Source organism: Lynx canadensis, chromosome A2 (genome assembly GCF_007474595.2).
Source record: "Lynx canadensis isolate LIC74 chromosome A2, mLynCan4.pri.v2, whole genome shotgun sequence".
Taxonomy (NCBI): Eukaryota; Metazoa; Chordata; class Mammalia; order Carnivora; family Felidae; genus Lynx; species Lynx canadensis.
In genome coordinates this window covers 81,132,046-81,156,488 of record NC_044304.2, presented here as the reverse complement: position 1 = coordinate 81,156,488, position 24,443 = coordinate 81,132,046, and the positions used below count along the sequence as shown (strand labels likewise).

Here is a 24,443-nt window from a genome sequence, read left to right as displayed (position 1 = left end):
GAGATTTTTTTTTTGCTGTTTTTCCATTTCAACTACTGATAATTTTATCAAATAAACTTGAATCTGACAATTTTTTAACTAATTGAGATACTTAAAATTCACTTAAAATGAAATAGTTTATTATTTGGATGTTGAAATGTGTTTTCATTTCAATAAAACACCATGGGACAAAAATAAGCTAAAAAGATTATGAAGACACTGTGAAAAAATGTATCAGTCAGTAAATTTTGTTGGGGCCAAAAAACAGGAAACATTCAGTTAACATAAAGGACTTGTATTTTTTATTTCATTCATTCATTCAGTTCATAATAAGACCCAGGATTGGTACAGCTACCTCAGGCTAGCTGAGGTTACCTTCATCGAGGAACCAGGCTTCTCTGTGCCTGCCTCCTTGTCTTCATAGTCACAAAATGACTGCTATCCCTGTGGAAAGTCAAGAAGCAGCAGAAAGGGTAAAGAGAACAAAGCCTCTTTTTTTTTCCCCCAAGATTTTGCTTTCTTATTCAGGAAAGTCTTTTATTATTATTATTATTGTTGTTGTTGTTGTTGTTGTTGTTGTTTTTGTTGTTGTTGTTATTTACTTTTTAATTAACATAGAGGACTTTTAAAAAATCTACAAATATTATCCTTGCAGTTAATTATCCCTTTGGTCCTGTACTTTAGGACTTGATAAAAAAAATTATAATTTGTAAGGGAAGTGCAGATAATAAATTCCAAACAACTTACTCCAATAGTTATCATTTTAGTGGAAGTTTGGGCCAAATAGGAAGTGAACATCCAGTAATGCAGTCAAATGAGAAAATTATTTCCAGGCAAGTCAGGCACCAGCACACTAGGGATTCCAAGAGGGGATTTATAAGGACAAAAAGAATTTATTCAGAAATAGCATAATTTATGACTTGTGGTAGGATGGAAGACTGGAAGTTCCATTAAGGTAGGGACCAGGTCCATTTCTCCCATCACTATATCTCCAAGGTCTGCCCCATGTGGAACTCACAAATACTTGAGTAAGTGAAAGAAATAACACATGTGACTGCTTAGCAAATAGTAGTCTTTCAATAAATATTTACTAAATAAATGAGCAATTCCTGAAATGAATTGATTCAATAAATATTTACCAAGTGAATTAATACACAAAGTACAAATTAATCATTCTTCTTTTATCTCTTATTGAAAGTAATACTTGGGAAACAAAAGCAAAAATAAACTATTGTGACTTCATAAAAAGTTTCTGCACAGTGAAGGAAAAAAAATCAACAAAACTAAAAGGCAATTGATGGAATGGGAGAAGATATTTGTAAATGACATATCTGATAAAGAGTCAATATCCAAAATCTATAAAGAATTTACCAAACTTAACACCCCAAAAATCAAATAATCCAGTTAAAAAATGGGCAAAAGACATGAATAGACATTTTTCAAAAGAAGACATACAGATGGCTAACAGGCACATGAAAAGATGCTCAGCATCACTCAGCATCAGGGAAATGAAAATCAAAATTACAATGGGATATCACCTCACATCTGTCAGAATGGAGAAAATTAACAACACAGGAAACAACAGGTGTTTGTGAGGATGCAGAGAGGAAGGAACCCTCATGCACTGTTGGTGGGAATGCAAACTGGTGCAGCCACTGTGGAAAACAGTATGAATGTTCCTCAAAAAGTTCAAAATAGAACTACTCTGTGATCCAGCAATTGAACTACTAGGTATTTATCCAAAGGATACAAAAATGCTAATTCAAAGGGGTACATGCATCCCAATGTTCATAGCAGCATTATCAACAATAGCCCAATTATGGAAAGAGCCCAAATGCCCATGGACTGATGAATGGATAAAGATGCTTGTGTGGAATATCACTCAGCCATCAAAAAGAATGATATCTTGCCATTTGCAATGATGTGGATGGAGCTAAAGAGTAGTACACTAACCGAAATGAATGAGACAGAGGAAGAGAAAGAGAAATACCCTGTGATTTCACTCATATGTGGAATTTAAGAAACAAAACAAACTAGTAAAGGGGGAAAAAAAGAGGCAAACCAAGAAACGGACCCTTAACTATAGAGAACAAACTGATGGTTACCAGAGAGCGTTGGGTGGAGATGGATGGGTTAAATAGGTGATGGGAAGGCAGCTATGCTCACCACTATATCACCAATGTACACCAGTGATGGGGATTAAAGAGTGCACTTGTGATGAGAACCGGGTATTGTATGGAAGTGTTGAATCACTCTTTTGTACACCTGAAACCAATTTTACATGTATGGTAACTAACTGAAATTTACATAAAAACTTTAAAAAAATAATGCTTAACATACATTTATTTATTTATTTATTTATTGAAAGATTGCTATATGTTATGTGTTTTATGTATATTATCTCATTTAGTCCTCACAATTACCTCATGAAATAAGTATTATAATCCAAATTTTAACAAATATATTTTTAAAATTTTATTAAAAAAATAAAGCTTTTATTTTAACAACAACAACAGCAACAAAACTCGAGGTGGTTGAGAAACTTGACCAAGGTCACAGCTGGTGAGAAGCTTTCCAGGGATTTGGCCACAGTCCTATTCTGTCAGTCATTTTTGTGAATTAAGGAAACTCAGAAATGAGTAGCATAGTCTTGCTGATGGCATGGAGACAATGTGAAACATTTAGAGAACTTAAGGCAATATAGATTGGCAGATATGAAATACCATGAAGAGGTGGATGATATCCATGAAAGGGTACTGTGTCAAATTGATGCTGTGAGGCGGGATGGGGGTAAGAAGACATACTAGTTAATTTTGATATCATTTATAGTGGGAAACCAAGAGACAGTAGTCAAAACTAATTATAAGAAAGAGGGAGGGGCACCTGGGTGGCTCAGTCGGTTGAGCGTCCGACTTGGGCTCAGGTCATGATCTCACCATTCCTGAGTTCGAGCCCTGTATTGGGCTTGCTGCTGTTTCAGTGCAGAGTCCACTTTGGATCCTCTGTCTCCCTCTCTCTCTGCCCCTCCTCCACTCACACACACTCTCTCTCAAAAATAAATAAAACATTTTTTTAAAAAGAGGGAAAAGGGTATGATATAATAATATGAATATAAACATAACATTATAACAAAAGCACAGATCTTCCTAAATTCCAGAAGCTATGTTATGAATAAAAACAGATATATGCAAATATAAAGGAAAGATAAACCTTGAAATAGAATTATATTATAGGAAGAGACAGGGATCAGGGTGGAGGGCCTGGGGATAAAAGTTAGAATTCTTTGAATATACTTTGTTTTGGAGAGATGGTGTAGAACAGTACCTTAACTATAAAATTAAATTGAAAAGCAATTCTAAAAATTGAAAACAAAATAAATCGATCAAACGTAACTATGTTGGTGCATAACTGTGTAATCATAAAATCATATAGGACAGTTAGAGAAATATGAATACTGACTGGATATCTGATGATATTAAGGAATTTTTGTTAGTTGGGGGAGAATAATGATGGCATTGTGGCTACAGTTTAAGGGAGTTCTTGCCTTTTAGAGATACATATGGAAATGTTTATAAATAAAATTCTTGGATAATTTAGGGATTTGCTTCACAATAATATGGAATTGGGTGGTGTAGGAAATGAGTGGGGGCTGACTCAAGATTGGCCATAAATTGAAACTAGGTAATGGGCATTCGGGTTCATTATATGATTTTCTTTATTTTTGTATAGGTTTGAAAATTTTCATTAAAGGGTTATACATTTCTTGATAACCAAAAGAACCAGAGTTTAGATATCCAAGTGAGTGTTGACCTAAAATACTTTAAAGGCTATCAACTTAATCCAAGAACTTTATGTTGTGTCTATATATAATTATATATTATAATAATCATTATTATACTTAATCATCAGAATAGACAACTTTGCTTTGAAACAAAATCCCTATCAATTGGCTTGATTTCCTGTCTTAAACACCAAACTTAGCTCTACAGTGAGCTAAGAGGACCTTTCACTCTCCTTGAAACCCAAATCTATCCTCAGAGAATGAATACTTGCCAGCCATAGAGGTGATGAAAAGAACATGCCAAAGAATTAGAATAGACTATGTCAACTAGTTTAAAAAGAAAGCATAAAGGAATAAAATCCACATTTTGATACTTTGAATATGGTTCTGAATTTCTCATTAGAGACAACACCTTATTCCACAGAAGTAAAGAGAGTGTTAGCAATAATTAGTATCACATCAAAGGTTTTCACTGAGGGTATCCTTATCCTGAGCATTGAAAAACAGATGGTGTAATTATCAGTGTATTGCAAACTATCATGGATTTATAAATGGGTTATTGCAGACATGAATAGAATATTAGTCTTACACACAAACTTATGGGAAAATGTGAACAGTCTAAACTATAGTGCTTAGATGAGGTTTCAGTATAAGAGTTAACATATGCATAATAATATATGCCAGAAAAATGTACTGGGGGACTTGAATATGCTCTCTCATTTAATTCTTCTAATAATCCTATGAGAGAGGTATGTCACAGAGAGGCTATGCTCTAAGGAGAGAAACGAGGGTTCACATTTTCTGTGACTCCAGAGTCCTTCCTCTTTTCACTCTGCTGCTCTGCCTCCTGCCATGTTGGCTAGAATCAGACACACACTGACAGGCCTAATAATAACTAGTGATAATTTATTATCTTTAAAAATGCAAATTTCAAACAAATAGCCAGCATCACATTTAATTATAGAACACTGGAGGCATTCCCATTAAAGTCAGAAATAAGGTAAGGAAGGGTACCTGATAAAAGCATGGTCATTGAATATGATTCAGAAAATGTGTGCCAAGGCATTTAGACAAGAAAATGATGTGTGTATATGTGAGAAAGAAGAAACAAATGTTCATTATTTACATCTGATAGAAATGCCTACATGAAAAATACAAAATAATGTTATAGTAAAATGAGGTGACCATTTATAAAACAAATTTAAAAAAATATAGCTTTCTTTTTTAAATTAAAAAAAATTTTTTTTGAGAGAGATAAAGTGCAAGCGGAGGAGGGGCAGAGTGAGAGAGGGAGACACAGAATCTGAAACAGGCTCCAGGCTCTGAGCTGTCAGCACAGAGCCCGACACTGGGCTCAAACTCATGAACTGTGAGCTTGTGACCTGAGCCAAAGTCGGATGCTCAACTGACTGAGCACACCCAAAATATAGCTTTCTTAATAAGAAGCTTGAAAACATATTGAAGAAACGATCCCATTTGTAATAGCAATGGGAAAGATAAAAAATCTGGAAATAATCATTAAGAATGTGAAAATCTATATATAGAAAACTACTAATACATAGGGAAATGTAAAAGCAGATTTGAACAAATGTCCTAGGATGATAAAAATACTTTAAAAGAGGCCATTTACCTCTGAATTAATCAATAGAATTTTAGAGCATAAAAGATGATTATAAAGTACAGTTGAAACAATAAATTTTATAAAAGGAAGACTGTTAAGTGTGAAATCTCCCTTTTAGACTGAAGATGTATTATAAACCTATGAGATTTAAACAGTATGACAGTAGCACCAGAATAGAGTGCTGCTTTATCATTGTAATCAGAAAATAGCTTGTTTATGCATAACTTAATATACAAGTTCAAGTCACTGCAAGGAAAAGATGGAATTCATCAACACAGTGTATTGAAAGAACAAAATTAAACATTTGGGGAAAGAATAAAGCCAGGCCCCTATCTCATATTTTACTTAAAAATATATTCTAAAGTTTTAAAATCAAAACAAAAAATGAAACTATAAAAATAAGAACAAAATACACATGGATATTTTATATGATTGTAGTGTTGTGAAGGAATCAAAGGGAAACAACTAATATAAGCACACAACATCTAAAGACTTCCACATATCTACATACACACTTAAAAATCAAGTGTCAAACTTGAAAACTGTGCAAACACTTGATATACAAAGGGTTAATAACACAACTTTATATATAAAAAAAGTTTTAGAGGTCAAAAAACCACCACAAAATGACTAGTGATCATAAAAATATGTCACTAAATATAAGACCAAATGACTGATAATTACATGAAAAATTGCCTAACAATCCCTTTCTCAAAGCAATTCTATTTCTTGGTAAGTGCCCATTCAGGTGTATGCATGAGTAACCCAAGAAACATACAAGAACGTTCAACTACCATTATTAGCAATTGATGAAAATTGGAAACACCCCCAATTTCCATAGGCAATATAATGGATAAGTAATATTGGCATAAAAATACAATAGAAAAATACATGCAAAAATATGAATAGTTCTCACAAATATAAAGAGTGAAAGAAGTCAAACACAAAAATACATTTTGTACGATTCTATTTACATCAAATTTAAAATATAGGTAAAATAAAAAGTATGGTGTTCAGGGATTCATGCTTAAGTGATAAAACTATGAACAATTAAAAAGGATTATAAAAGTCACAGTAGCTACTACAGGTAGAGTGATAGGCTATAAAGGGAATTTCTGGGAGCTGGCAACATTTTATTTTTTGACCTGGGTAGTGGTTGAGTATTTGATTTAACTTATACCTTTATATTTTAGACACTTTAACATAGGTGTATTATGCTTCAAAATTTTAAAAGATTAAAAACTATGTAGAAGGTGGTCTATTTTTTTTATAAAATTACACATTCAGAAAAATTATTTGAAATAGTCCAAAATGTTAACAGAAGTATTATTACACTTAACAACAAAAAACCCAAACCGCCCAATTCAAAAATGAATAAAGGACCTGAAAATTCCTTTCTCCAAAGAATATAAATGGCAATAGGCACATTAAAAGATGCTCAACATCACTAATCACTAGGAAATACAAATCAAAATCACAGTGAGATATCACTTCACACTCATTCAGATGGCTAGTATTGAACAGATATCTGTACACCCATTTTTGTAGCCTCATGATTCATTAAAGCCAAAAGGTGGAAACAACTCAAATGTCCATCAACAGAGCAGTAGATAAACAAAATGTGATATACATGTACAATGGAATATCATTCAGCCTTAAAAAGAAATGATATTCTTTCTGATACACGCTACAACATGAACAGACCTTGTAGACATTATCCTAAGTGAAATAAGCCAGGTACAAAAGTACAAATATTGTATGACTCCACTTACTTGAGATACCTCGAACAGTCACGTCCATGGAGACAGAAAGTAGGACAGTGATTACCAGGAGTGGGACAGCGAGGAGTGAGGATTTACTGTGTAATGGGTACGGAATTTCAGTATGGGGTGATGAAAAAGCTCTGGAGGTGGATGGTTGCACAACAGTGAATGTACTTAATACCACCGAATGTACATTTAAAAATGGTTCAAATGGTGCATTTAGTGTTATGGTTATTTTACCATGGTAATAAAGAAGTAGGATTATAATTTTCATATGCATTTCTCTATTTTCTAATCTTTTTTTACAGTAAGCAAGTATTTTATTTGTAATCAGAAAAAAAGTTTTCAGAAAAGGGATTAAAAAAAAACTGGTCACGTGCCTTCTAGAATGCAGCTCTGGGCAGGGTCGGGCACAAGATGGTTTTTTTGTGGTTGTTTTTTTTCTTTTTCTTTTATTTTACTTACATCCAAGTTAGTTAATATATAGTGTAATAATGGTTTCAGGAGTAGAATTTAGTGATTCATCACTTACGTTTAACACCTAGTGCTTATCACAACAGGTGCCCTCCTTAATGTGTATCACCCATTTAGCCCATTCTCCCACCCACCAGCCTTCCAGCAACCCTCAGTTTGTTCTCTGTATTTAAGAGTCTCTTATGGTTTGCCTCCCTCTCTGTTTTTATCTTACGTTTCCTTCCCTTCCCTATGTTCATCTGTTTTGTTTCTTAAATTCTACATATGAGTGAAATCGTATGCTATTTGTCTTTCTCTGCCTGACTTATTTCACTCAGCATAATACACTCTAGTTCCATCCACATTATTGCAAATGGCAAGATTTCATTCTCTTTGATTGGGGCACAAGATGTTTACAAAAAATAATTATCTTAAGAATTTATACTCTAAAGCCAGACAATACAAACAAGCATAGACAGAAAGACAAGTGGGAAAAAAATTATGGATACAGATTTGTATATGTTGGAGAAATTGTCTGAATCATTTTCATGCCCAGCAAGGCATGTGAATAGCACATATGGGAATTCCCAATTCTTTTGAAAGACCTGAAGAAACCGTATTGCTTTCTAAAATCCCAGCAGCATTGTACTAGGAAAGTTTTAATATGGGTAAACTATATTTTGGTGGCATTTTTCTATAATCTAATGACAAATTAAGAGTACTATACACATCAATCCAGAATTTGCTGGAATAGCTAGTTGGGAAATTGGAAGACGTGAGCAGCCTTGGTCAGGTTTGGACAGATCATTTAGCTTTTCCTAGACCTGTTCACTCATCTGTAAAATGAAGGCGTTGGTCTTGATAACATGAAACGTCATTTCCTGAGGTTTTGTGGCACGGTGAAAAGCTTGCAACAGCAGTTTAATATTAAAGTTCCTCTAGTAAACACTAAACACTATTTGTTCTAAATATTCTATATCAATTGCTGGAGTATATATTTAGTATATGCACCTTCCCCCTGACAATGCTATTTTGCTATTTGCTATAGTACAGGTGTTCCAAAATAGGAAAAACTCAAGAAATTACAAGGAATTAAGTTGTTATGAAGGCAAACACTTCCACAACAAAACTCCTTTAAACATTTGGAAGTTGGATATGCTGACTAAAAGCTCACACTGTTTGTTAGGTTAAGCTGTTTGGAACTCGCATGTCTTAAAAGTTTATTTAACTTTGCGGATGGGCATCATAACAATGTAATCTGGAGCAACTACTGACATGCCTGGCCACTGTCAAAATGATGGAGGAGGTGTTCAATCATGAGGCCCTAATGCTCTGATTCCAACCGTATCCTATTTGTTCCCTCAGTATCCACTCCAGAAAGGAAAATCCTGTAAAATTAGCTTTACATGTGGATTTAATAATCTTCATTGAACGAAATATTGTGATACATTAAACAAAAGATCCCACCATGATGCAATTTCTCTCTCTTCATCCCCCGCTCTAGTCTTTTTTTCTGTTTCTTTGTCTCTGTCATCTTTATCCCACCACCTCCATCTCTCAGAGCTCCACTTTATTCCACGACATTATATTTCTGTCTTCTATGTTTGGGTGGGAATTAGAGGGGAAAATTATAGAAGATGAGCACATAATAAGCAGCAGATGTTAGCTATTTGTGGAGCAGGGAGGAAGAGCAACTTAAACTTGGCCAAGATTCTCCGAGTCAGGCCAGGCTCCTCTTCTGGTGCCTGCCCTAGAAAGGAGAAAAGTCAAACCCCCCCAATCCATATGCTGTTTCCCCCTTCTTACCCCCACTGCTTCACACTACAGAAGCAAAGATATAAAAAGGAGGGGAAAAATAGGAGAGGAGCAAATGTAAAAAGCAGAAAGTTTTAATATATTTACCTCTTGTGCTTTTATATTTTCAGTGGTACGGTTATATCTATTCTGTGCATTCTGCAGAATTTATAATTTATTGAATTGATAAACCCTACAGTCATTAAATAAGTTTTAGACCTAGGGAAGCTACATGTGCTATTTGTATGGGGTATGGTTTTCTTTCTAAAACCCCCTTTGTTCTAAACACTTTTTCTGCTTGGTACACAGAAGATTTTGGAGTGGTGGTAGTTAGGGAGATGGGTTAAGAAGCAAAGAAATAAGCCTAATAAAGGGGACAAACAGGAAGCTCTTTTCTCTACCTAGACAGCATATATCCAAGGTAGCAGTGGTTATTTACAGACACTATACAACCTTTGTGGTCTAATTTGGAAAAAATGACTTGAAAAATGGCCATCTCAGGAGTAGCAAAAGGAGAGGCCAGTGCTATGGCATAGTGAGAGGGATTGGGGTGGGGGGGGCAGGATTCAGAAAAGGCAAGTATGTTCTAAGGCCAAACACATTGCCTTTGTCCAAGGCTGGCTCTGGCTTGGAACGTATTCTTCAGGTTAAAGCTCTACCAAGTAAGGAAGTGTCTGTTTTTTCACCCTTATTATCCCTAGGGCCCAGTACAGAGCATGGTTCCATAAATGCAAAATAAGTATTCATTGGATGAATAGCTAAAACGAAACAGATCTTCATAGTTTTCCATTGTAATTAATGATTTAATTAAAGGATGCTCTGTACTTAGGTTTATATTTTAATGATTTGCTTTCCTATTATATGGCTTCTGATGAACAACATTTAGAATCATAAACTATTACAGCTGAAAAGGGCCTTAGTGATCCCTAACTTGACTTTCTCATATTACAGACTTGGAAATGAAAGCCTACTTAAGTGGCAAGAAAGCAGAAGTTTCCTCCCTAAGAACACGAGTTCCATAACTACCATCCTAAGGTTCTTTTCACTGTATCATGACATGCTATTTTTGAGATGATCACAGTAACGAATGGAAATTTAGTTTAAATTTATTTATATGTGACTGACAACTTTTATGCCTGTTTTTTCATCTTTTTGTGTATAAGCAATTGTTGCAGCTAAACTTTGTATCAGTTGTCAAAACACATGCCTATCTTTTGTACATACAAACATAGTCAAAACAACTTTGTATTAAATACACAAGCAAAGGAAAGCTGTGATAAATAATAGTGGATACTTAAAAATAAACAAAATAAGGGACAAGCAATTTTACATCTGTTGATAATGATCTAGAAGTAGTTTCTTCTACCCTGAAAGATTTTCACTGAAAAGAACAGGAAATGACTCAAATCACAGATATTATCAAACTAGAAGCAGAAAAAGAAATAAACTAAATAACATAATGCTGTACCTTAGAATGCTATATTGTAAATGCATAAAAAGATTCCCAAAGGACTTGGATGAACTGTCAGTGTTTCAATATGTACTATATACAACCTTTAATCCATTTCATAAATTTTCTTTACTTACCAGCACCATACAAGACACCTTTAAGTTAACCTTTATTGAGAGAGTTCATGTGTTTTCATATATTTCATCAGATAAACTTGAGTTCTTTCAAAAATGAGTCTCAGAGTAAAGGTAGACATTTAAAAGACATGTATTCAGCATGAAATTATTCAGCTAGTGTGGATTTAGTTTAATATCTTCATTTTCCCATAATGATTTAATTATTTAAGATGCACACTATTCTGATGAATGAACTAAAATATTAAACTAAATCCTTGGGGCGCCTAGGTGGCTTAGCCAGTTAAGCATCTGTCTTGAGCTCAGGTCACAATCTTGCAACTCATGAGTTCGTGCCCCACATCAGGCTCTGTGCTGACAGCTCAGAACCTGGAGCCTGCTTCGAATTCTGTGTCTCTGTCTCTCTCTGCCCCTCCTCTGTTTGTGGTGTCTCTCTCTCTCTCAAAAACAAATAAAAACATTAAAAACTAAATAAAATAAATCTTTAAACTAAATTTTATGATTCAACTTATATACATTATCTAATAACATGATATATATATATATAAAACACAACACATACATGTGATGTATGTTTATACATGTAATATGTTATATAAAAATTTAAATATTATTTTTAAATGCCAAATAAAGACAAAAAACAATAACCCAAGGGAAGCAAGGTAATACCTGAAACAGGTAATACCAAATTAACCTTCTTAGCTTAGAATGAATGTACAGACATTTCCAAGGATTTAAAGCTCTGGATTTTGTAGCAGTATACAGTCAGTCCTCATTATTCGTGGATAGTGTATTTGCAAATTCACCTACTCATTAAAATTTGTTTGTAACCCCCAGATAATACATGTGGCTTTTGGGGATCATTTGCAGACATCCCTAGAATGGTGAAGCTCTGCTGTCTTGCTTCAGCTCTCATGGTGTAAACAGAATCCTTTCGGTGGTCTAAGTGTCACCTTTTGTTTTGTTTCTTGTTTTCGTTTTTTAATTTTTTTTAATGTTTATTTTTTGAGACACACACACACACACACAGAATCCAAAGCAGACTCCAGGCTCTGAGCTGTCAGCCCAGAGCCCGATGTGGGGCTCGAACTCACAGATGGCGAGATCATGACCTGAGCCGAAGTTGGATGCTTAAGTGAGCCACCCAGGCACCCACCCCTAAGTGTCATGTTTTTTCACACTTTTGTGCTCCTAAGCTTAGTGCTGAAGTGCTGCCTAGTGTTCTTAAGTACAAGAAGGTTGTGATATGTCTTACGGAGAAAATACATGTGTTAGATAAGATTCCTTCAGGTGTGAATTATAGTTCTGTTGGTCATGAGTTCCATGTTAATGAATCAACAATATGAAAGAAGATGTTTTTAAACAGAAACCTGTTTAAAAAAAGGTTACGTATTGGGGCGCCTGGGTGGCGCAGTCGGTTAAGCGGCCGACTTCAGCCAGGTCACGATCTCGCGGTCCGTGAGTTCGAGCCCCGCGTCAGGCTCTGGGCTGATGGCTCAGAGACTGGAGCCCGTTTCGATTCTGTGTCTCCCTCTCTCTCTGCCCCTCCCCCGTTCATGCTCTGTCTCTCTCTGTCCCAAAAATAAATAAACGTTGAAAAAAAAAAAAAATTTAAAAAAAAAAAAAAAGGTTACGTATTGATGGCTTGACAAAAGTACCATGACTAGAGGTTCACAGAAACCTAACCTAGTATGTCCCCTGGGAACAGTGACTTTGTAGGACATAACTACCAGAAATAATGGGAGACAAAGAGAAGATGCAGAAAGCCACAACTGGGGGAGGAGGGAGACATAATTTGATTTTCATGATTTCTTTACCATGCTTTTATTGTTTGTTTTGTTTCAGGAATATGAAAAGAAACAAGATGTATTTTCAATATAGAAATAAAAATAAATACATTTTGTTTCTCCAACATTGGTTATATGAAGTTTCCTAAGTGTCTGGAAATTAGATGACAGCAAAATTAGATGTCATGCCCCATGGATCTCTTCAATCCTTTATGATCCCTGGCTTGGTGGGTGGTATATGGTAAAAAGAGATACTGTTGATAGATGACAACTGATGGATATCTCAAAACTTCCATGGAATATTATAGTTTCATAAAATTCTAGCCCGAGGAGCCCTGAATACCCCACTGAAGATCTGGGCCATTAGCACATCAGATAACTGTATATATTCTGTAGTCTTATAAAGAGTGGACCCTTGTTTGTTTATGCCCTATATTTCTTTTGAACCAGAACCCTTAAGAATTCACATAATGGATCTTTCATGGTAGGTCCATACTAGAGGGATTTCTAGGCTGCATCTATGCTAGTGAGGTACTTGCAAGACAGACCAAAGAAACGATCAACTCTTATTCTAGTTTTAACCAAAATCAGGCAATTCTTGATCTCTCTATGGGTTGCTGAAATCAGGGCTTTGTTTTAAAGTTCTGTGAAATTTATAATGAACAAGGACTAAGACCCCAAAAGAATATTAAAATAAACATTATTTACTGTTGACATTTCAAATCAAGTACTTTCAAAAGTGAATGTTTAAACATTTCTTATCATAAAAACATGTATTCCCTAAAGAATAATCAAAGGCTCTTGAATTTAATACATAAGAAACTACAAATATGTTAATACATGTAGTATCAGTGAAAATATCTCAATGCTATAAATAATGATTGTCATTATATTCCTTTGGTACAAATAGAATCAAAGTGTTCCCTTAAAAAAAACCGTATTATAGGAAATGGAAATTTACTTTTGAAATCTGATCCAAATACAGTAAATGCAGATCCTCCCTTGAATATACTTTGAATAAGACAACACTAAAGAAGTCTGAATAGAAACCCCACCATATGTCGGTGCTAAATAATTTGTTTAGATTTGAAAAAAAATCTCTAAATGGGCATCATCTGTCAGTTCTGGGTTGAGGACAGATGTGGGGTTGGAGGGAAGATTCTGATGCTGCTGTGGAGAATGAGAGGTGATATTCGAGTCAGGGCAGACTGGGCATGAGAAAATCCAGGAAGACTTTCCAGCAAAAGGGAGGAGGCAAAAGGTCAAGGTCAGATGGTGGGAATTCCATAGGATTGGACAAAAGTTTTTCAAGCTTTTGATTATCTGATAGCTAGCTGCCTTCTTGAAAGCCTCTCTCCTGGTCTTCACGACACCACACTCTTCTGGTTCCTGTCCTGTTTCTTTGACCATCCTTTCGGTATCTGTGGTTTTCAAACTGATACCCACATTTATTCTGTGATGATTTCATACCTAGATGTCCAACTGTTTGGTAGATGTCTCTAATTAATGGCTTGTCAATGTATTCCAAACAGAAGTAATACTTCTACACTCTCCCCAATCTACTGCTCCCTTCCAGTTGTCATTGCCACATTACTTAACTTCAACCAGAGTTGTATTTCATAGTTCTCCTTCTCCCCCCCCACTTCTGATCAGTTATAAGCTCTCATGGCTTCTATCACTGCTTGGAAATAATGTCTGCAATGCCTTGACCACCCCTCCTGCCATCACACTAATACCTCTCATCTAGAACTCCCATTTCCTACTGGTTTCTAGTAGAAGATTCATTCCTAAGAATGGACCTGGGGTGGGGGGTAAGCTTCCTACTGTTAACTAACATTTGACAAATGCAGCATACATCACTTTTCTCTTGACCAGCCATAATACAATTTAGTGTATGACTGATATTTCTCAGAACCGCTTGTCCTGGGGCTCTATTTTCATATTACATTCATCAACATCTAGTTATTCACGTTCCAGAAAACACACTTTGGGAAACAATGGCTTGAACTATAAAAATGGCCTCTAAACTGCTCTCCTTGCCTAAACTTTCCCTTTCCAGTGCATCGAGTATTTCACTGATAGATTAATTTCTCTAAAGTACTTAACTCATTACAGTATTCCCTTGCTCAGAAACCTTCAGTGGCTCCCCATTGATCTAAGCAGTGATGAAGCACCAGGTTCCCACAACGTGGTACTAATGTACCTCCCAGTGTTATCCTTTCCCCCTACATGGCAGTGTGGCATAGGAGAAAACACATGAACTTTGGAGTAAGCTCCAGGTTCTTAAAAACTATAAAACACGCTTTGAGTCCTTTCTTTGCTCATCTGCAAGTGCACTTAGTAACTGAAGAGATGGGAGGAGGCAGCGAGATAGTATTAGTGAACGTTCTCGCATAATTGTAGCACATACTCTCTGGCCCCATGGGTTATAGACTCACTAGGCAGGTTGAACCTCTGTCATGTTGTAGTCACCTAGTGTCTTCCTGCAGTAAGTGACCAGTGATGTTTTAAACTGAGAACGCAGAGGATCACCTGCCAGTGTCAATGAGAACCGATCAATAAATCAGTACCTCTATTTGGGGAATTTTTTTACGGGTCCTGAAGGAGCCAGTTCCCACAGAAGGTCCAAGCTTTTTAGGTGGAATGTGCCACTGGCGCTCGGCTGGGGTGGGGGTGGGGCGCAGGGCCCAAGAATCAGCAGCGATGCTTGAAAAGCAAATCTCCAATTCAAACAGATGAAACAAAAGCCCACTGCAAGAGTCAGAAAGCTGCACTTTTATTAGATTCAGAAACTTTTTTTTTTGAAAGTTTATTTATTTATTCTGAGAGAAAGAGAGAGAGAGAGAACATGCAAATGTGTGAGCAGGGGAGGGGTAGAGAGAGAGGGAGAGAGACAATCTCAAGCAAGCTCCATGCTGTCAGTGCAGAGCCCAATGTGGGGCTCGATCTTACGAAGCATGAGATCATGACCTGAGCAGAAATCAAGAGTTGGACGCTTAACCAACTGGGCCGTTCAGGCCTCCCAGAAACTTTTAAAAGTGCTTATGATTTACTTCAAAGTCCAACATGAAGAAAATACAAGCTCCTCAACACCCCTGCCTAAGAAGGAAAAAGGAATTTTTGTTTGATTTGATCACTAGCATAGTCTAAGTGCCTCAAATGGTGTCTTGAATGTAGAGGATGCTCAGTTAATATGATGGAGGGATGGAGGGAAGGATGGAGGGATGGATGGAGGGATGAATGGATGGAGCAAGGGATGGAGGGAGGGATGGATGGAGGGATGAATGAATAGTTGGATGAATGGGTGGGTGGTGGATGAATGAATAAATGATTGAATGGATGAGGCCATGGCATGCATTTTATATACAATCTAGTAGAGCACTGAATATATAGAAGATCCTTAATAAGTAATTGGCTAAATATATCGATTGTATCCCTAACCAGATAAGGGCATTTATAAAAAATAATGTACCTTAAACTAAATATTATTCCTATATATTTCTAATTTATAAAATATTTTTATATATTATCTATATTATCATTATTCTCTTTCTTTTAAAATTATCTATTCATTCATTTATTTCTCCCCTCACAACATGGGAGTGTCAGATCTTAAAAGCGGGTGAGGAGAGAAAAATGAAATTAAGAGATTAATTAGATGTTCTTAGAAGGTTAAAAAATTTTGCCTAAATTGGTTTGACTATGTTGAATGGAATGAAGAGAAAACAAACTTAATTTTTTTAAAAACCTGGAAGAAGATGGGGAAAAATGAGGCATAAGGTGTATAAAACGTGTTTGATAAATTTGTCTGGAAAGAATGTTATGCTTAAATGCATTCTTTTCCCTTAACATTTCACTCAAAGTTTTTATAACTATCATTCTTGTATGAGGGAATAATAGGCAAATATCTCCTTCACAGCACAGGAACCAAATCTCAGTGAAGTTAATGATCTGTATATTCAAGAGCAGGTAGATCCAGGGCTAGAATCCATGTCTTCCAAGTATTCAGGAATAAACACAATCGCCGAAGTGTAAAGTGAGCCTGACACACTTAGAGAACATAAAGAGTTAGGGTGACTAGGGTATCTGGCTGGAATGAAGGGGATATATAGAAAAGTCATAGGAAATCAAATTAAGGAAATAACTATGAGATAGATTACAGAGTACCTTAAAACACAATAAAGAATCTAGATTTTTATCCATGTCAGTTATTTTTGAAATTATTTTTAAAGCAAAAAATATCCTTTTTAAAGTAAGAAACCTTATATGAGATGCCAATATGCAAAACATCTAAAAAGGAGGTGGTTTCTCCCATTGAAACTGTTCCCTCCTTCCTGCCTCTCAGCCTCTGAGGAGAAAAGGTTGAAAATTGATAAAAGGTTTAAACCAAGGAAAGTCTGAAAAGGCATAAGTCTGACAAGTGGGCAGGGCAGTGCTAGAGCAAGTGGCATAGAGACCAGGTGGAGGAACCCACCGTGGGAGGAAGAGAGCACAGAGGCATGGTTGTCAGTGGGAAGAGGAGGCAGAGATGCCGGGGACAGAGGGAGAATCTGAACAGAGCCAAGAAAAGTTCAAAGATTCACACGTGGGCAACTGTAGAATATAATCACAAACGTGGTGAAGGAAAGCAGGAGGCTGCTGGTTTTGATGAAAGGCAATGATGTACCTTTTGTCATGTAGACATTTCTACTAGCTAGGCTACAGCCAAAGGAATAGAAAGTAACCCCTTTCTACCAGTTTTCTTCTGTTTTTCAAATAGATGAAACAAAAGTGCATGGCATGAGTCTGAAAGCTGCACTTTTTCCCATATTAACAAAAAAATTTAAGTGCTTAGCATTTCACCTGAAACTCCAACATGAAGAATATACAGAATCCCCGATGACTCACCCCATTCTACAAAGGAAAAAAAGACCATTTCCATTTTTGTAAACTTTCTGTTCTTCAGTCTGGGTAACTAGCACATTAATTTTTTTTATCTTTAAAAGCTAGTTTTTCCAGGGGCGTTAAGTACAATTTATTTCAAGCATAATTATTTTGAAATCCAAGATTTTTCTGGTGCTTCATAAACTAAATGGTAAAAGTGAAACTTGAGGAATCTGTACACCCAGGCAACCACAGTAATTCTGATGCGTATTATTTTGAGAATAAATAACAGGTTTTGGCAAGCTGCGTGTAAAGAGGACAGTCTCCTCTTCCTCTGTGATTCTGAAACTGGTGATGCAAGCGCTCCCGCCCTTTTCTGAGAACACAGAAAACCTGACTCAGGCAGGCAGCTGCGGCTATTAAAACAGCGCCGGCCCGCACGCGTCCCTGCTGGGGTGAGGGCCACCGCCGCCGCCGAGCAACGATGAAGCTAGCCAACTGGTGGGGGCTGAGCTCGGCTGTCCTTGCGGCTTATGGCGTTTTGGTTGTGGCGAACAATGAAACGGAGGAAGTTAAAGATGAAATGGCCAAGGATGCCTGCCCGGTGAGACTAGAAAGCAGAGGGAAATGCGAGGAGGGTAGCGAATGCCCCTACCAGGTGAGCCTGCCGCCACTGACCATTCAGCTCCCGAAGCAGTTCGGCAGGATCGAGGAGGTGTTCAAGGAAGTCCAGAACCTCAAGGAAATGGTAAATAGCCTCAAGAAATCTTGCCAAGACTGCAAGCTGCAAGCTGACGACAGCCGAGACCCGGGCAGAAATGGACGGCTGTTACCTAGCCCAGGAGCGCTAGGAGAAGCCGATGACAACAGAGTTCGAGAATTAGAGAGTGAGGTTAACAAGCTGTCCTCTGACCTAAAGAATGCAAAGGAGGAGATCGATGTGCTTCAGGGTCGCCTGGAGAAGCTCAACCTTGTAAATATGAACAACATAGAAAATTATGTTGACAGCAAAGTGGCAAATCTAACATTTGTAGTCAATAGTTTGGATGGCAAGTGTTCATCTAAGTGTCCCAATCAAGAAGAAATACAGTCACGTCCAGGTATGTATAATGTCTTCTTACCATCTGTTCATGAATATTATATAGCTAGACAGGATCTATAATCATTAACTTTTGCAAAGAAGTTAGACAAAGGACAGATGAAAGAAATTAAGCCTTTTATTCATCAAGGTAGTACAGGAAAAACTAATATCTTTGCAAATGTGACCACAGAAACAAGACTTAATTACAAAAATCATAATTCTGTATCCATTAGAAAGCACTTTCAATTTCAAAGATCTTGTTTGTTAATGCCAGAGCTACACACAAACCAAAGTAGAGAGATATTATTTCTTAATATTTTACTGCATTTCACTTATCTATCTCCTCATTGAAGTGTTTGAAGACAACACAGATAAGGCAGTATTTCCAGCTGTGTTTTGTTCATTGGAAGTCAGTTTCCTGTGGTTGGCTGACTGCTCCTCTCATGTGGCCACAGGAAATCTTTGCAAGATTTTAACTTATCTGCCAATCATAATCCCAAATATCTAGTGAAAACAGGAGATTTTATAAATGGAATAAAAGCAGCTATATGGCTTCATATGTGTGCAAAACTTTTTGCTTTAAGTGGCACAAAAACATTTTAAGGGGAGAGTTTTGGCATGACAGAAGACCACAAACTTAATTACCTACTGTGCCCACAAACTTCTAGCTGTGGCACTGGTTCCTCCAAGTGCTGGCTTTCCACCTGATTCACTGCTGCTGATGGTCTTGTTACACTTTGGAAAGCCATCTCTGCATTAGGACCTCCACTTACCATGCATGTAAGGTTGAAGGGATATGGTGCCTGGATGGAGATCACATTCATTTGGAACAAGCACCTCATGTGTGCTCCATCCCCAAGGAATCTGCTAGGGATCTGAAGGTGGGGCTTTCAAGAACCACTGTTGCTAATACTCCTGCCAGCCCGTATCTGAACATACCCTGAATGGCAAGGCAGAAGTTCACATCTTAGGTGACATCCCTGGGTGCACACTAGATTTGCTGCTGCATGGCAGCTTGTAATGATATGAGCAAAATTCTACCATCTATTTTTATACTAAGAGTTTAGGGGAAATGTTGAAATACTTTGAGTTCTAAATACACATGAACAGATTTTGTTTTGATTTGAGTAGTAACTTACTTTATCTGGCCCAAATCCTTATAAAAATTATCTAAGAGTAAATACCTGTATTTGATTCCTACAGAACCATCCTGAACATAACCACCTGTTGTTCTTTTCTAGAAACCAAACATGTGAAACACTGGCTAAATACGTTCCAGATAATAAATTCAGAATAAGAATGTTGGTATAGAGAGTATGATGCTAAGTGAAATAAGTTAGTCAAATAAAGACAAATACCATATGATCTCACTTATATGTAGAATTTAAGCAACAAACAGATGAACATAGGGGAAGGGAAGGAAAAATATAAGGCAAAAAGAGAGAGGGAGGCAAACCATAAGTTCTCTCTTAACTGCAGAGAACAAACTGAGGGTTGCTGGAGGGGAGGTGGGGAGATGGGCTAAATGAGTGCTGGGCATTAAGGAGGTACATGTTGTGATGAGCACTGGGTGTTGTGTGTAAGCGATGACTCACTAAATTCTGCAGAAACCAAACTACACTATACGTTAACTAACTTGAATTTAAATAAAATACTGGAAAGAGAAAAGTGTTTGCAAACATATGTGTGGAAGCATTAAAAAAAGGATATTGGTATATTATTGAAAAAAATCTTTTTTTACTTGAGCTTCTTAATTTAGTTGTCAAGAAAGTAAAATAAATATGAATTTATGATCAAGTCTGTACATTAGAATTTTAATACATAATTTGGAACATATCCTATAAAACTTTCTGGCAGAAGAGGATATCAGCCCCGTTAGGTGAAAGGAAATAGAAACTCTGCTTCTTCTGTAAACATGGAATGCAGTTCTAGAAGGGTTGGAAGCATCTGACCTTTAGGACCAAGGAATGCAGTAGTTACAAGAACAAGCTTTACAGCCAGCCAGATCTCAGTACATGTCTTGGCTCTACCACTTAATGCTTCTGTGAAGTTGACCAAGCCACTGGTTCTCTTTGACCCTAACTAAGTATCCTCACCTGCAGATTGGAAATAATACCTACATCATAAGGTCAACGTGCAGACTAAGTGTGAAAATGTTATCAAGTCTTTGGCAGAATGCCTAGAACACATAAGTAGCACTCACTAAGTATTACTAAATTACCAAAACTATTTTATTGACTTCGTTGTTGTTTTTTGTGAACATTGTTACTATTATTACCAACCAAGAGTATGTTGGAGAGCCTTGTCTGCTTTATAGCACCAAGTTCTTATTCTGAGGCTTTAATAAACATTTGCTAAACAGGTTCAAGTAAGTTTTGCAGAGCAAGGTTTCATGAACACCACTGACTAAATTATCAAACTGCTTTTGTACATATAAAGAATTCTTCATGTGCATCATTTTTAGTAACAAAATCCAATGTCTTTCTCTTCTTCCCCCTTCAGTTCAACATCTAATATATAAAGATTGCTCTGACTACTACACAATAGGCAAAAGAAGCAGTGAGACCTACAGAGTCACCCCGGATCCCAAAAACAGTAGCTTCGAAGTTTATTGTGACATGGAGACCATGGGGGGAGGCTGGACAGTGCTGCAGGCACGTCTCGATGGAAGTACCAACTTCACCAGAACATGGCAAGACTACAAAGTAGGCTTTGGGAACCTCAGAAGAGAATTTTGGCTGGGGAACGATAAAATTCATCTTTTGACCAAAAGTAAAGAAATGATTCTAAGAATTGATCTTGAAGACTTTAATGGTGTCAAACTCTATGCCTTGTATGATCAATTTTATGTGGCCAACGAGTTTCTCAAATACCGTTTGCACATCGGTAATTATAACGGCACAGCTGGAGATGCCTTACATTTCAGTAAACATTACAACCATGATCTGAAGTATTTCACCACCCCAGATAGAGACAATGATCGGTATCCCTCTGGGAACTGTGGGCTCTATTACAGTTCAGGCTGGTGGTTTGATGCATGTCTTTCTGCAAACTTAAATGGCAAATATTATCACCAAAAATATAGAGGTGTCCGTAATGGGATTTTCTGGGGCACCTGGCCTGGTATAACTGAGGCACACCCTGGTGGCTACAAGTCCTCCTTCAAAGAGGCTAAAATGATGATGAGACCCAAGCACTTTAAGCCATAAATCACTAAACTCATTCCTCTGGGTATTTATTACCTAATACGGCAATTAATTCCTTGAGCACTTTGGAATATGTTTTATACTCCTTTACTATGACTAAAAATTTATCTCTAGGTATAGGTTCTTATGCTACACAGCATTTGAAATAAAGCGGAAAAAGCACACATTTTATAGGCGTCTTTTGTTGGTGTTATACTGTTATCCAGATGAATATTTGCAAAGCAATTGGGAGTGTTGAGAATTACACATTAGATTTATGATTCCCTTAATTTCTATTAATTGAAAGATTTTCTATTTACTTATGTTACTTGCTATAATTATGAAATCATTGTTTATTTAGCAGGCTAGATTTTTACACAAGTAATCTGTATTTTGATTGTGACTTAAATACCTTTTTTTCAGGCTATAGTCAGTTATTGGCTATTTATGTCTCTAAATACTTTAATCCTCATTCTGAGATAAACCTTCTCAATTTATGGCATTTCTTTTGGGTCAGGAAGACCCTACAGCATTTTAGCTCCCAGACAAAGGGAAATACATGTAATTAAACCTGTTCATGTACTATTTGTGAAATGTAAAATATTTGTCATTTAAAATATTTTGGTGGTAGCATAATGTCACTCCTAAAAGCATTCAGAAAATTAATTCAACCTTAAAGACCATGATTTAAAGGTTATTAATTCACAGTTGATAACTCTTTAGGTGTTGGATGGTTAAAACTGCTTTACTATAAAAATTAGCTTCCTTTGCTTTGATTGCACAACAGTTTTTAATTTAAGATTGCTCATTACTGTGCATGACTACTGGTAGGCTTTCTTTTGGAAGGGTAGGTGTGGGTGGGGAATGAAGCATTTATTTATAGACTAGATTACTCTGAGGGCCAAAGCATTTATATCCAAAGCAATATTTTCATTAAGTGATTCACTTCATAGAAAGCTAAGTTTTATAAGACATATGTATTTTGATATATATAGAATAGTAGTTCAAATATTATGTATATCTCAACCCTAACTGGTGTATTGCTTATATTTTTATCAGAAAATTTAAATACAGGTGTTTATTTTTTTTAACCAAACTAAAATATATGAAGCTTTTATAATTCACTAATTCTGGAGTGCAGACCATTTTTTAAAGATTATTAAAAAAATAGTGTGTTAAATTTAATCATAGTAAAAAAGGGATCATTTCAGAGAGAACAGTGGTATTCTGTTGAACATTTAAAATATACTCGAATAAAATTTGAAACAATACACTATACTGTATGTGAGTCATAGAAATGTATTCAGTCTTTAATTTCTAGTTTGTTTCTACCACAGTAACTCAAAATATACTCAAAAAGATGCAACTTTACTCATAATTTGAAAATAATTAAGAAGGATAGTAGCTTTAGGAAACAAAGTAACTTTTTCAAATATTGCCCTTTATAGAAAATTCTAACCAAAAAGAAGCAAGATACTCTTAAAAATATATGACATACAAAGTTTTCAGGTACACATGATGAAAATTAAGTTATTATGAATACTATTAAAGTATTAAGGCAAGAGAAATGCAAAGAGAATTGTGACAGCCAAAATACAAAATATCATGGTACATTTCAAAAGCTTCATATCTACTCAATAGTATAACAGATGTAAATGTAACTGATTTACACTTTTATTCTTTTTTGTTTTTTTTTAAAAATTAAGAAGATTTTTATTTTATACAATGTATTTATTTCACATAAGAGAATTTTCATTTACTATCTGTAATTGTTGATATATGCATAAGTTTAAGTCAATTCCCATGATCAAAATGGACTCATGAAGCAGGATCTGATCCTCTCAAACTTCTATTTCTCACACTGAAAAAAGGAAAATATACGGACTCTGCGCAAAATACAGTTCTAAAGAAAAATAGCTCATAAAGTGAGTATCCACTGATATAATGGGAATGAGATTATCATTTCAGAAGATTTGCCAAATAATCCATTAATCCATGTAAATACTCAAAAGCTGCCTTTTATCTTTCCACTTATTTCAAAGGATCAAATTTTATTTTCTATTATACTTTTATGACACTTTTCCAATAAAAAATTCTGTGACATAGAAATTCCTTCTTGAAATCATTTCATGTCATTTATAAAATATATTTTATATTTTATCATTTCATGTCATTTATAAAATATATTTTATACTTTGCTAATCTTTAACATGTTGATGGAAATAGATTATATCTGAAAGAGCGTTTTGCTTTAACATATTTATTCACTAATATGTGCTAATGTTCACAAATGTGGATTGATTATTAACAAATTGGTTCCATTTTAAAGGCTAATATTTGTTATCTTAATAAGACTTTATTTCTAAACTTTATCATTCTTTGAAAATGTTGACTAAAACTAGTCCTTAGAAATTCCAACTGAGGGGCACCTCGGTGGCTCAGTTGGTTGAGCCTCCGACTTCTGCTCAGGTCATGATCTCCTGGTCCGTGAGTTCAAGCCCTGTGTCGGGCTCTGTGCTGACAGCTCAGAGCCTGGAACCTGCTTTGGATTC

General features: G+C 36.0%; 2 protein-coding genes across 3 annotated transcripts in view; one reads left to right on the top strand and one right to left on the bottom strand.

The window, feature by feature from the left end:
• The window catches only part of CCDC146 (coiled-coil domain containing 146), a 115,312-nt gene that overhangs the window by 55,701 nt on the left and 35,168 nt on the right, over positions 1 to 24,443 (bottom strand). The gene's annotated exons all lie outside the window — the stretch shown is intronic.
• FGL2 (fibrinogen like 2) lies at positions 18,015 to 24,000 on the top strand. The gene is made up of 2 exons (XM_030307831.2): positions 18,015 to 18,725; positions 21,209 to 24,000. The coding sequence occupies exons 1-2, from the start codon at positions 18,110 to 18,112 to the stop codon at positions 21,913 to 21,915; spliced, it is 1,323 nt and encodes a 440-aa protein (XP_030163691.1). The 5' UTR covers positions 18,015 to 18,109; the 3' UTR covers positions 21,916 to 24,000.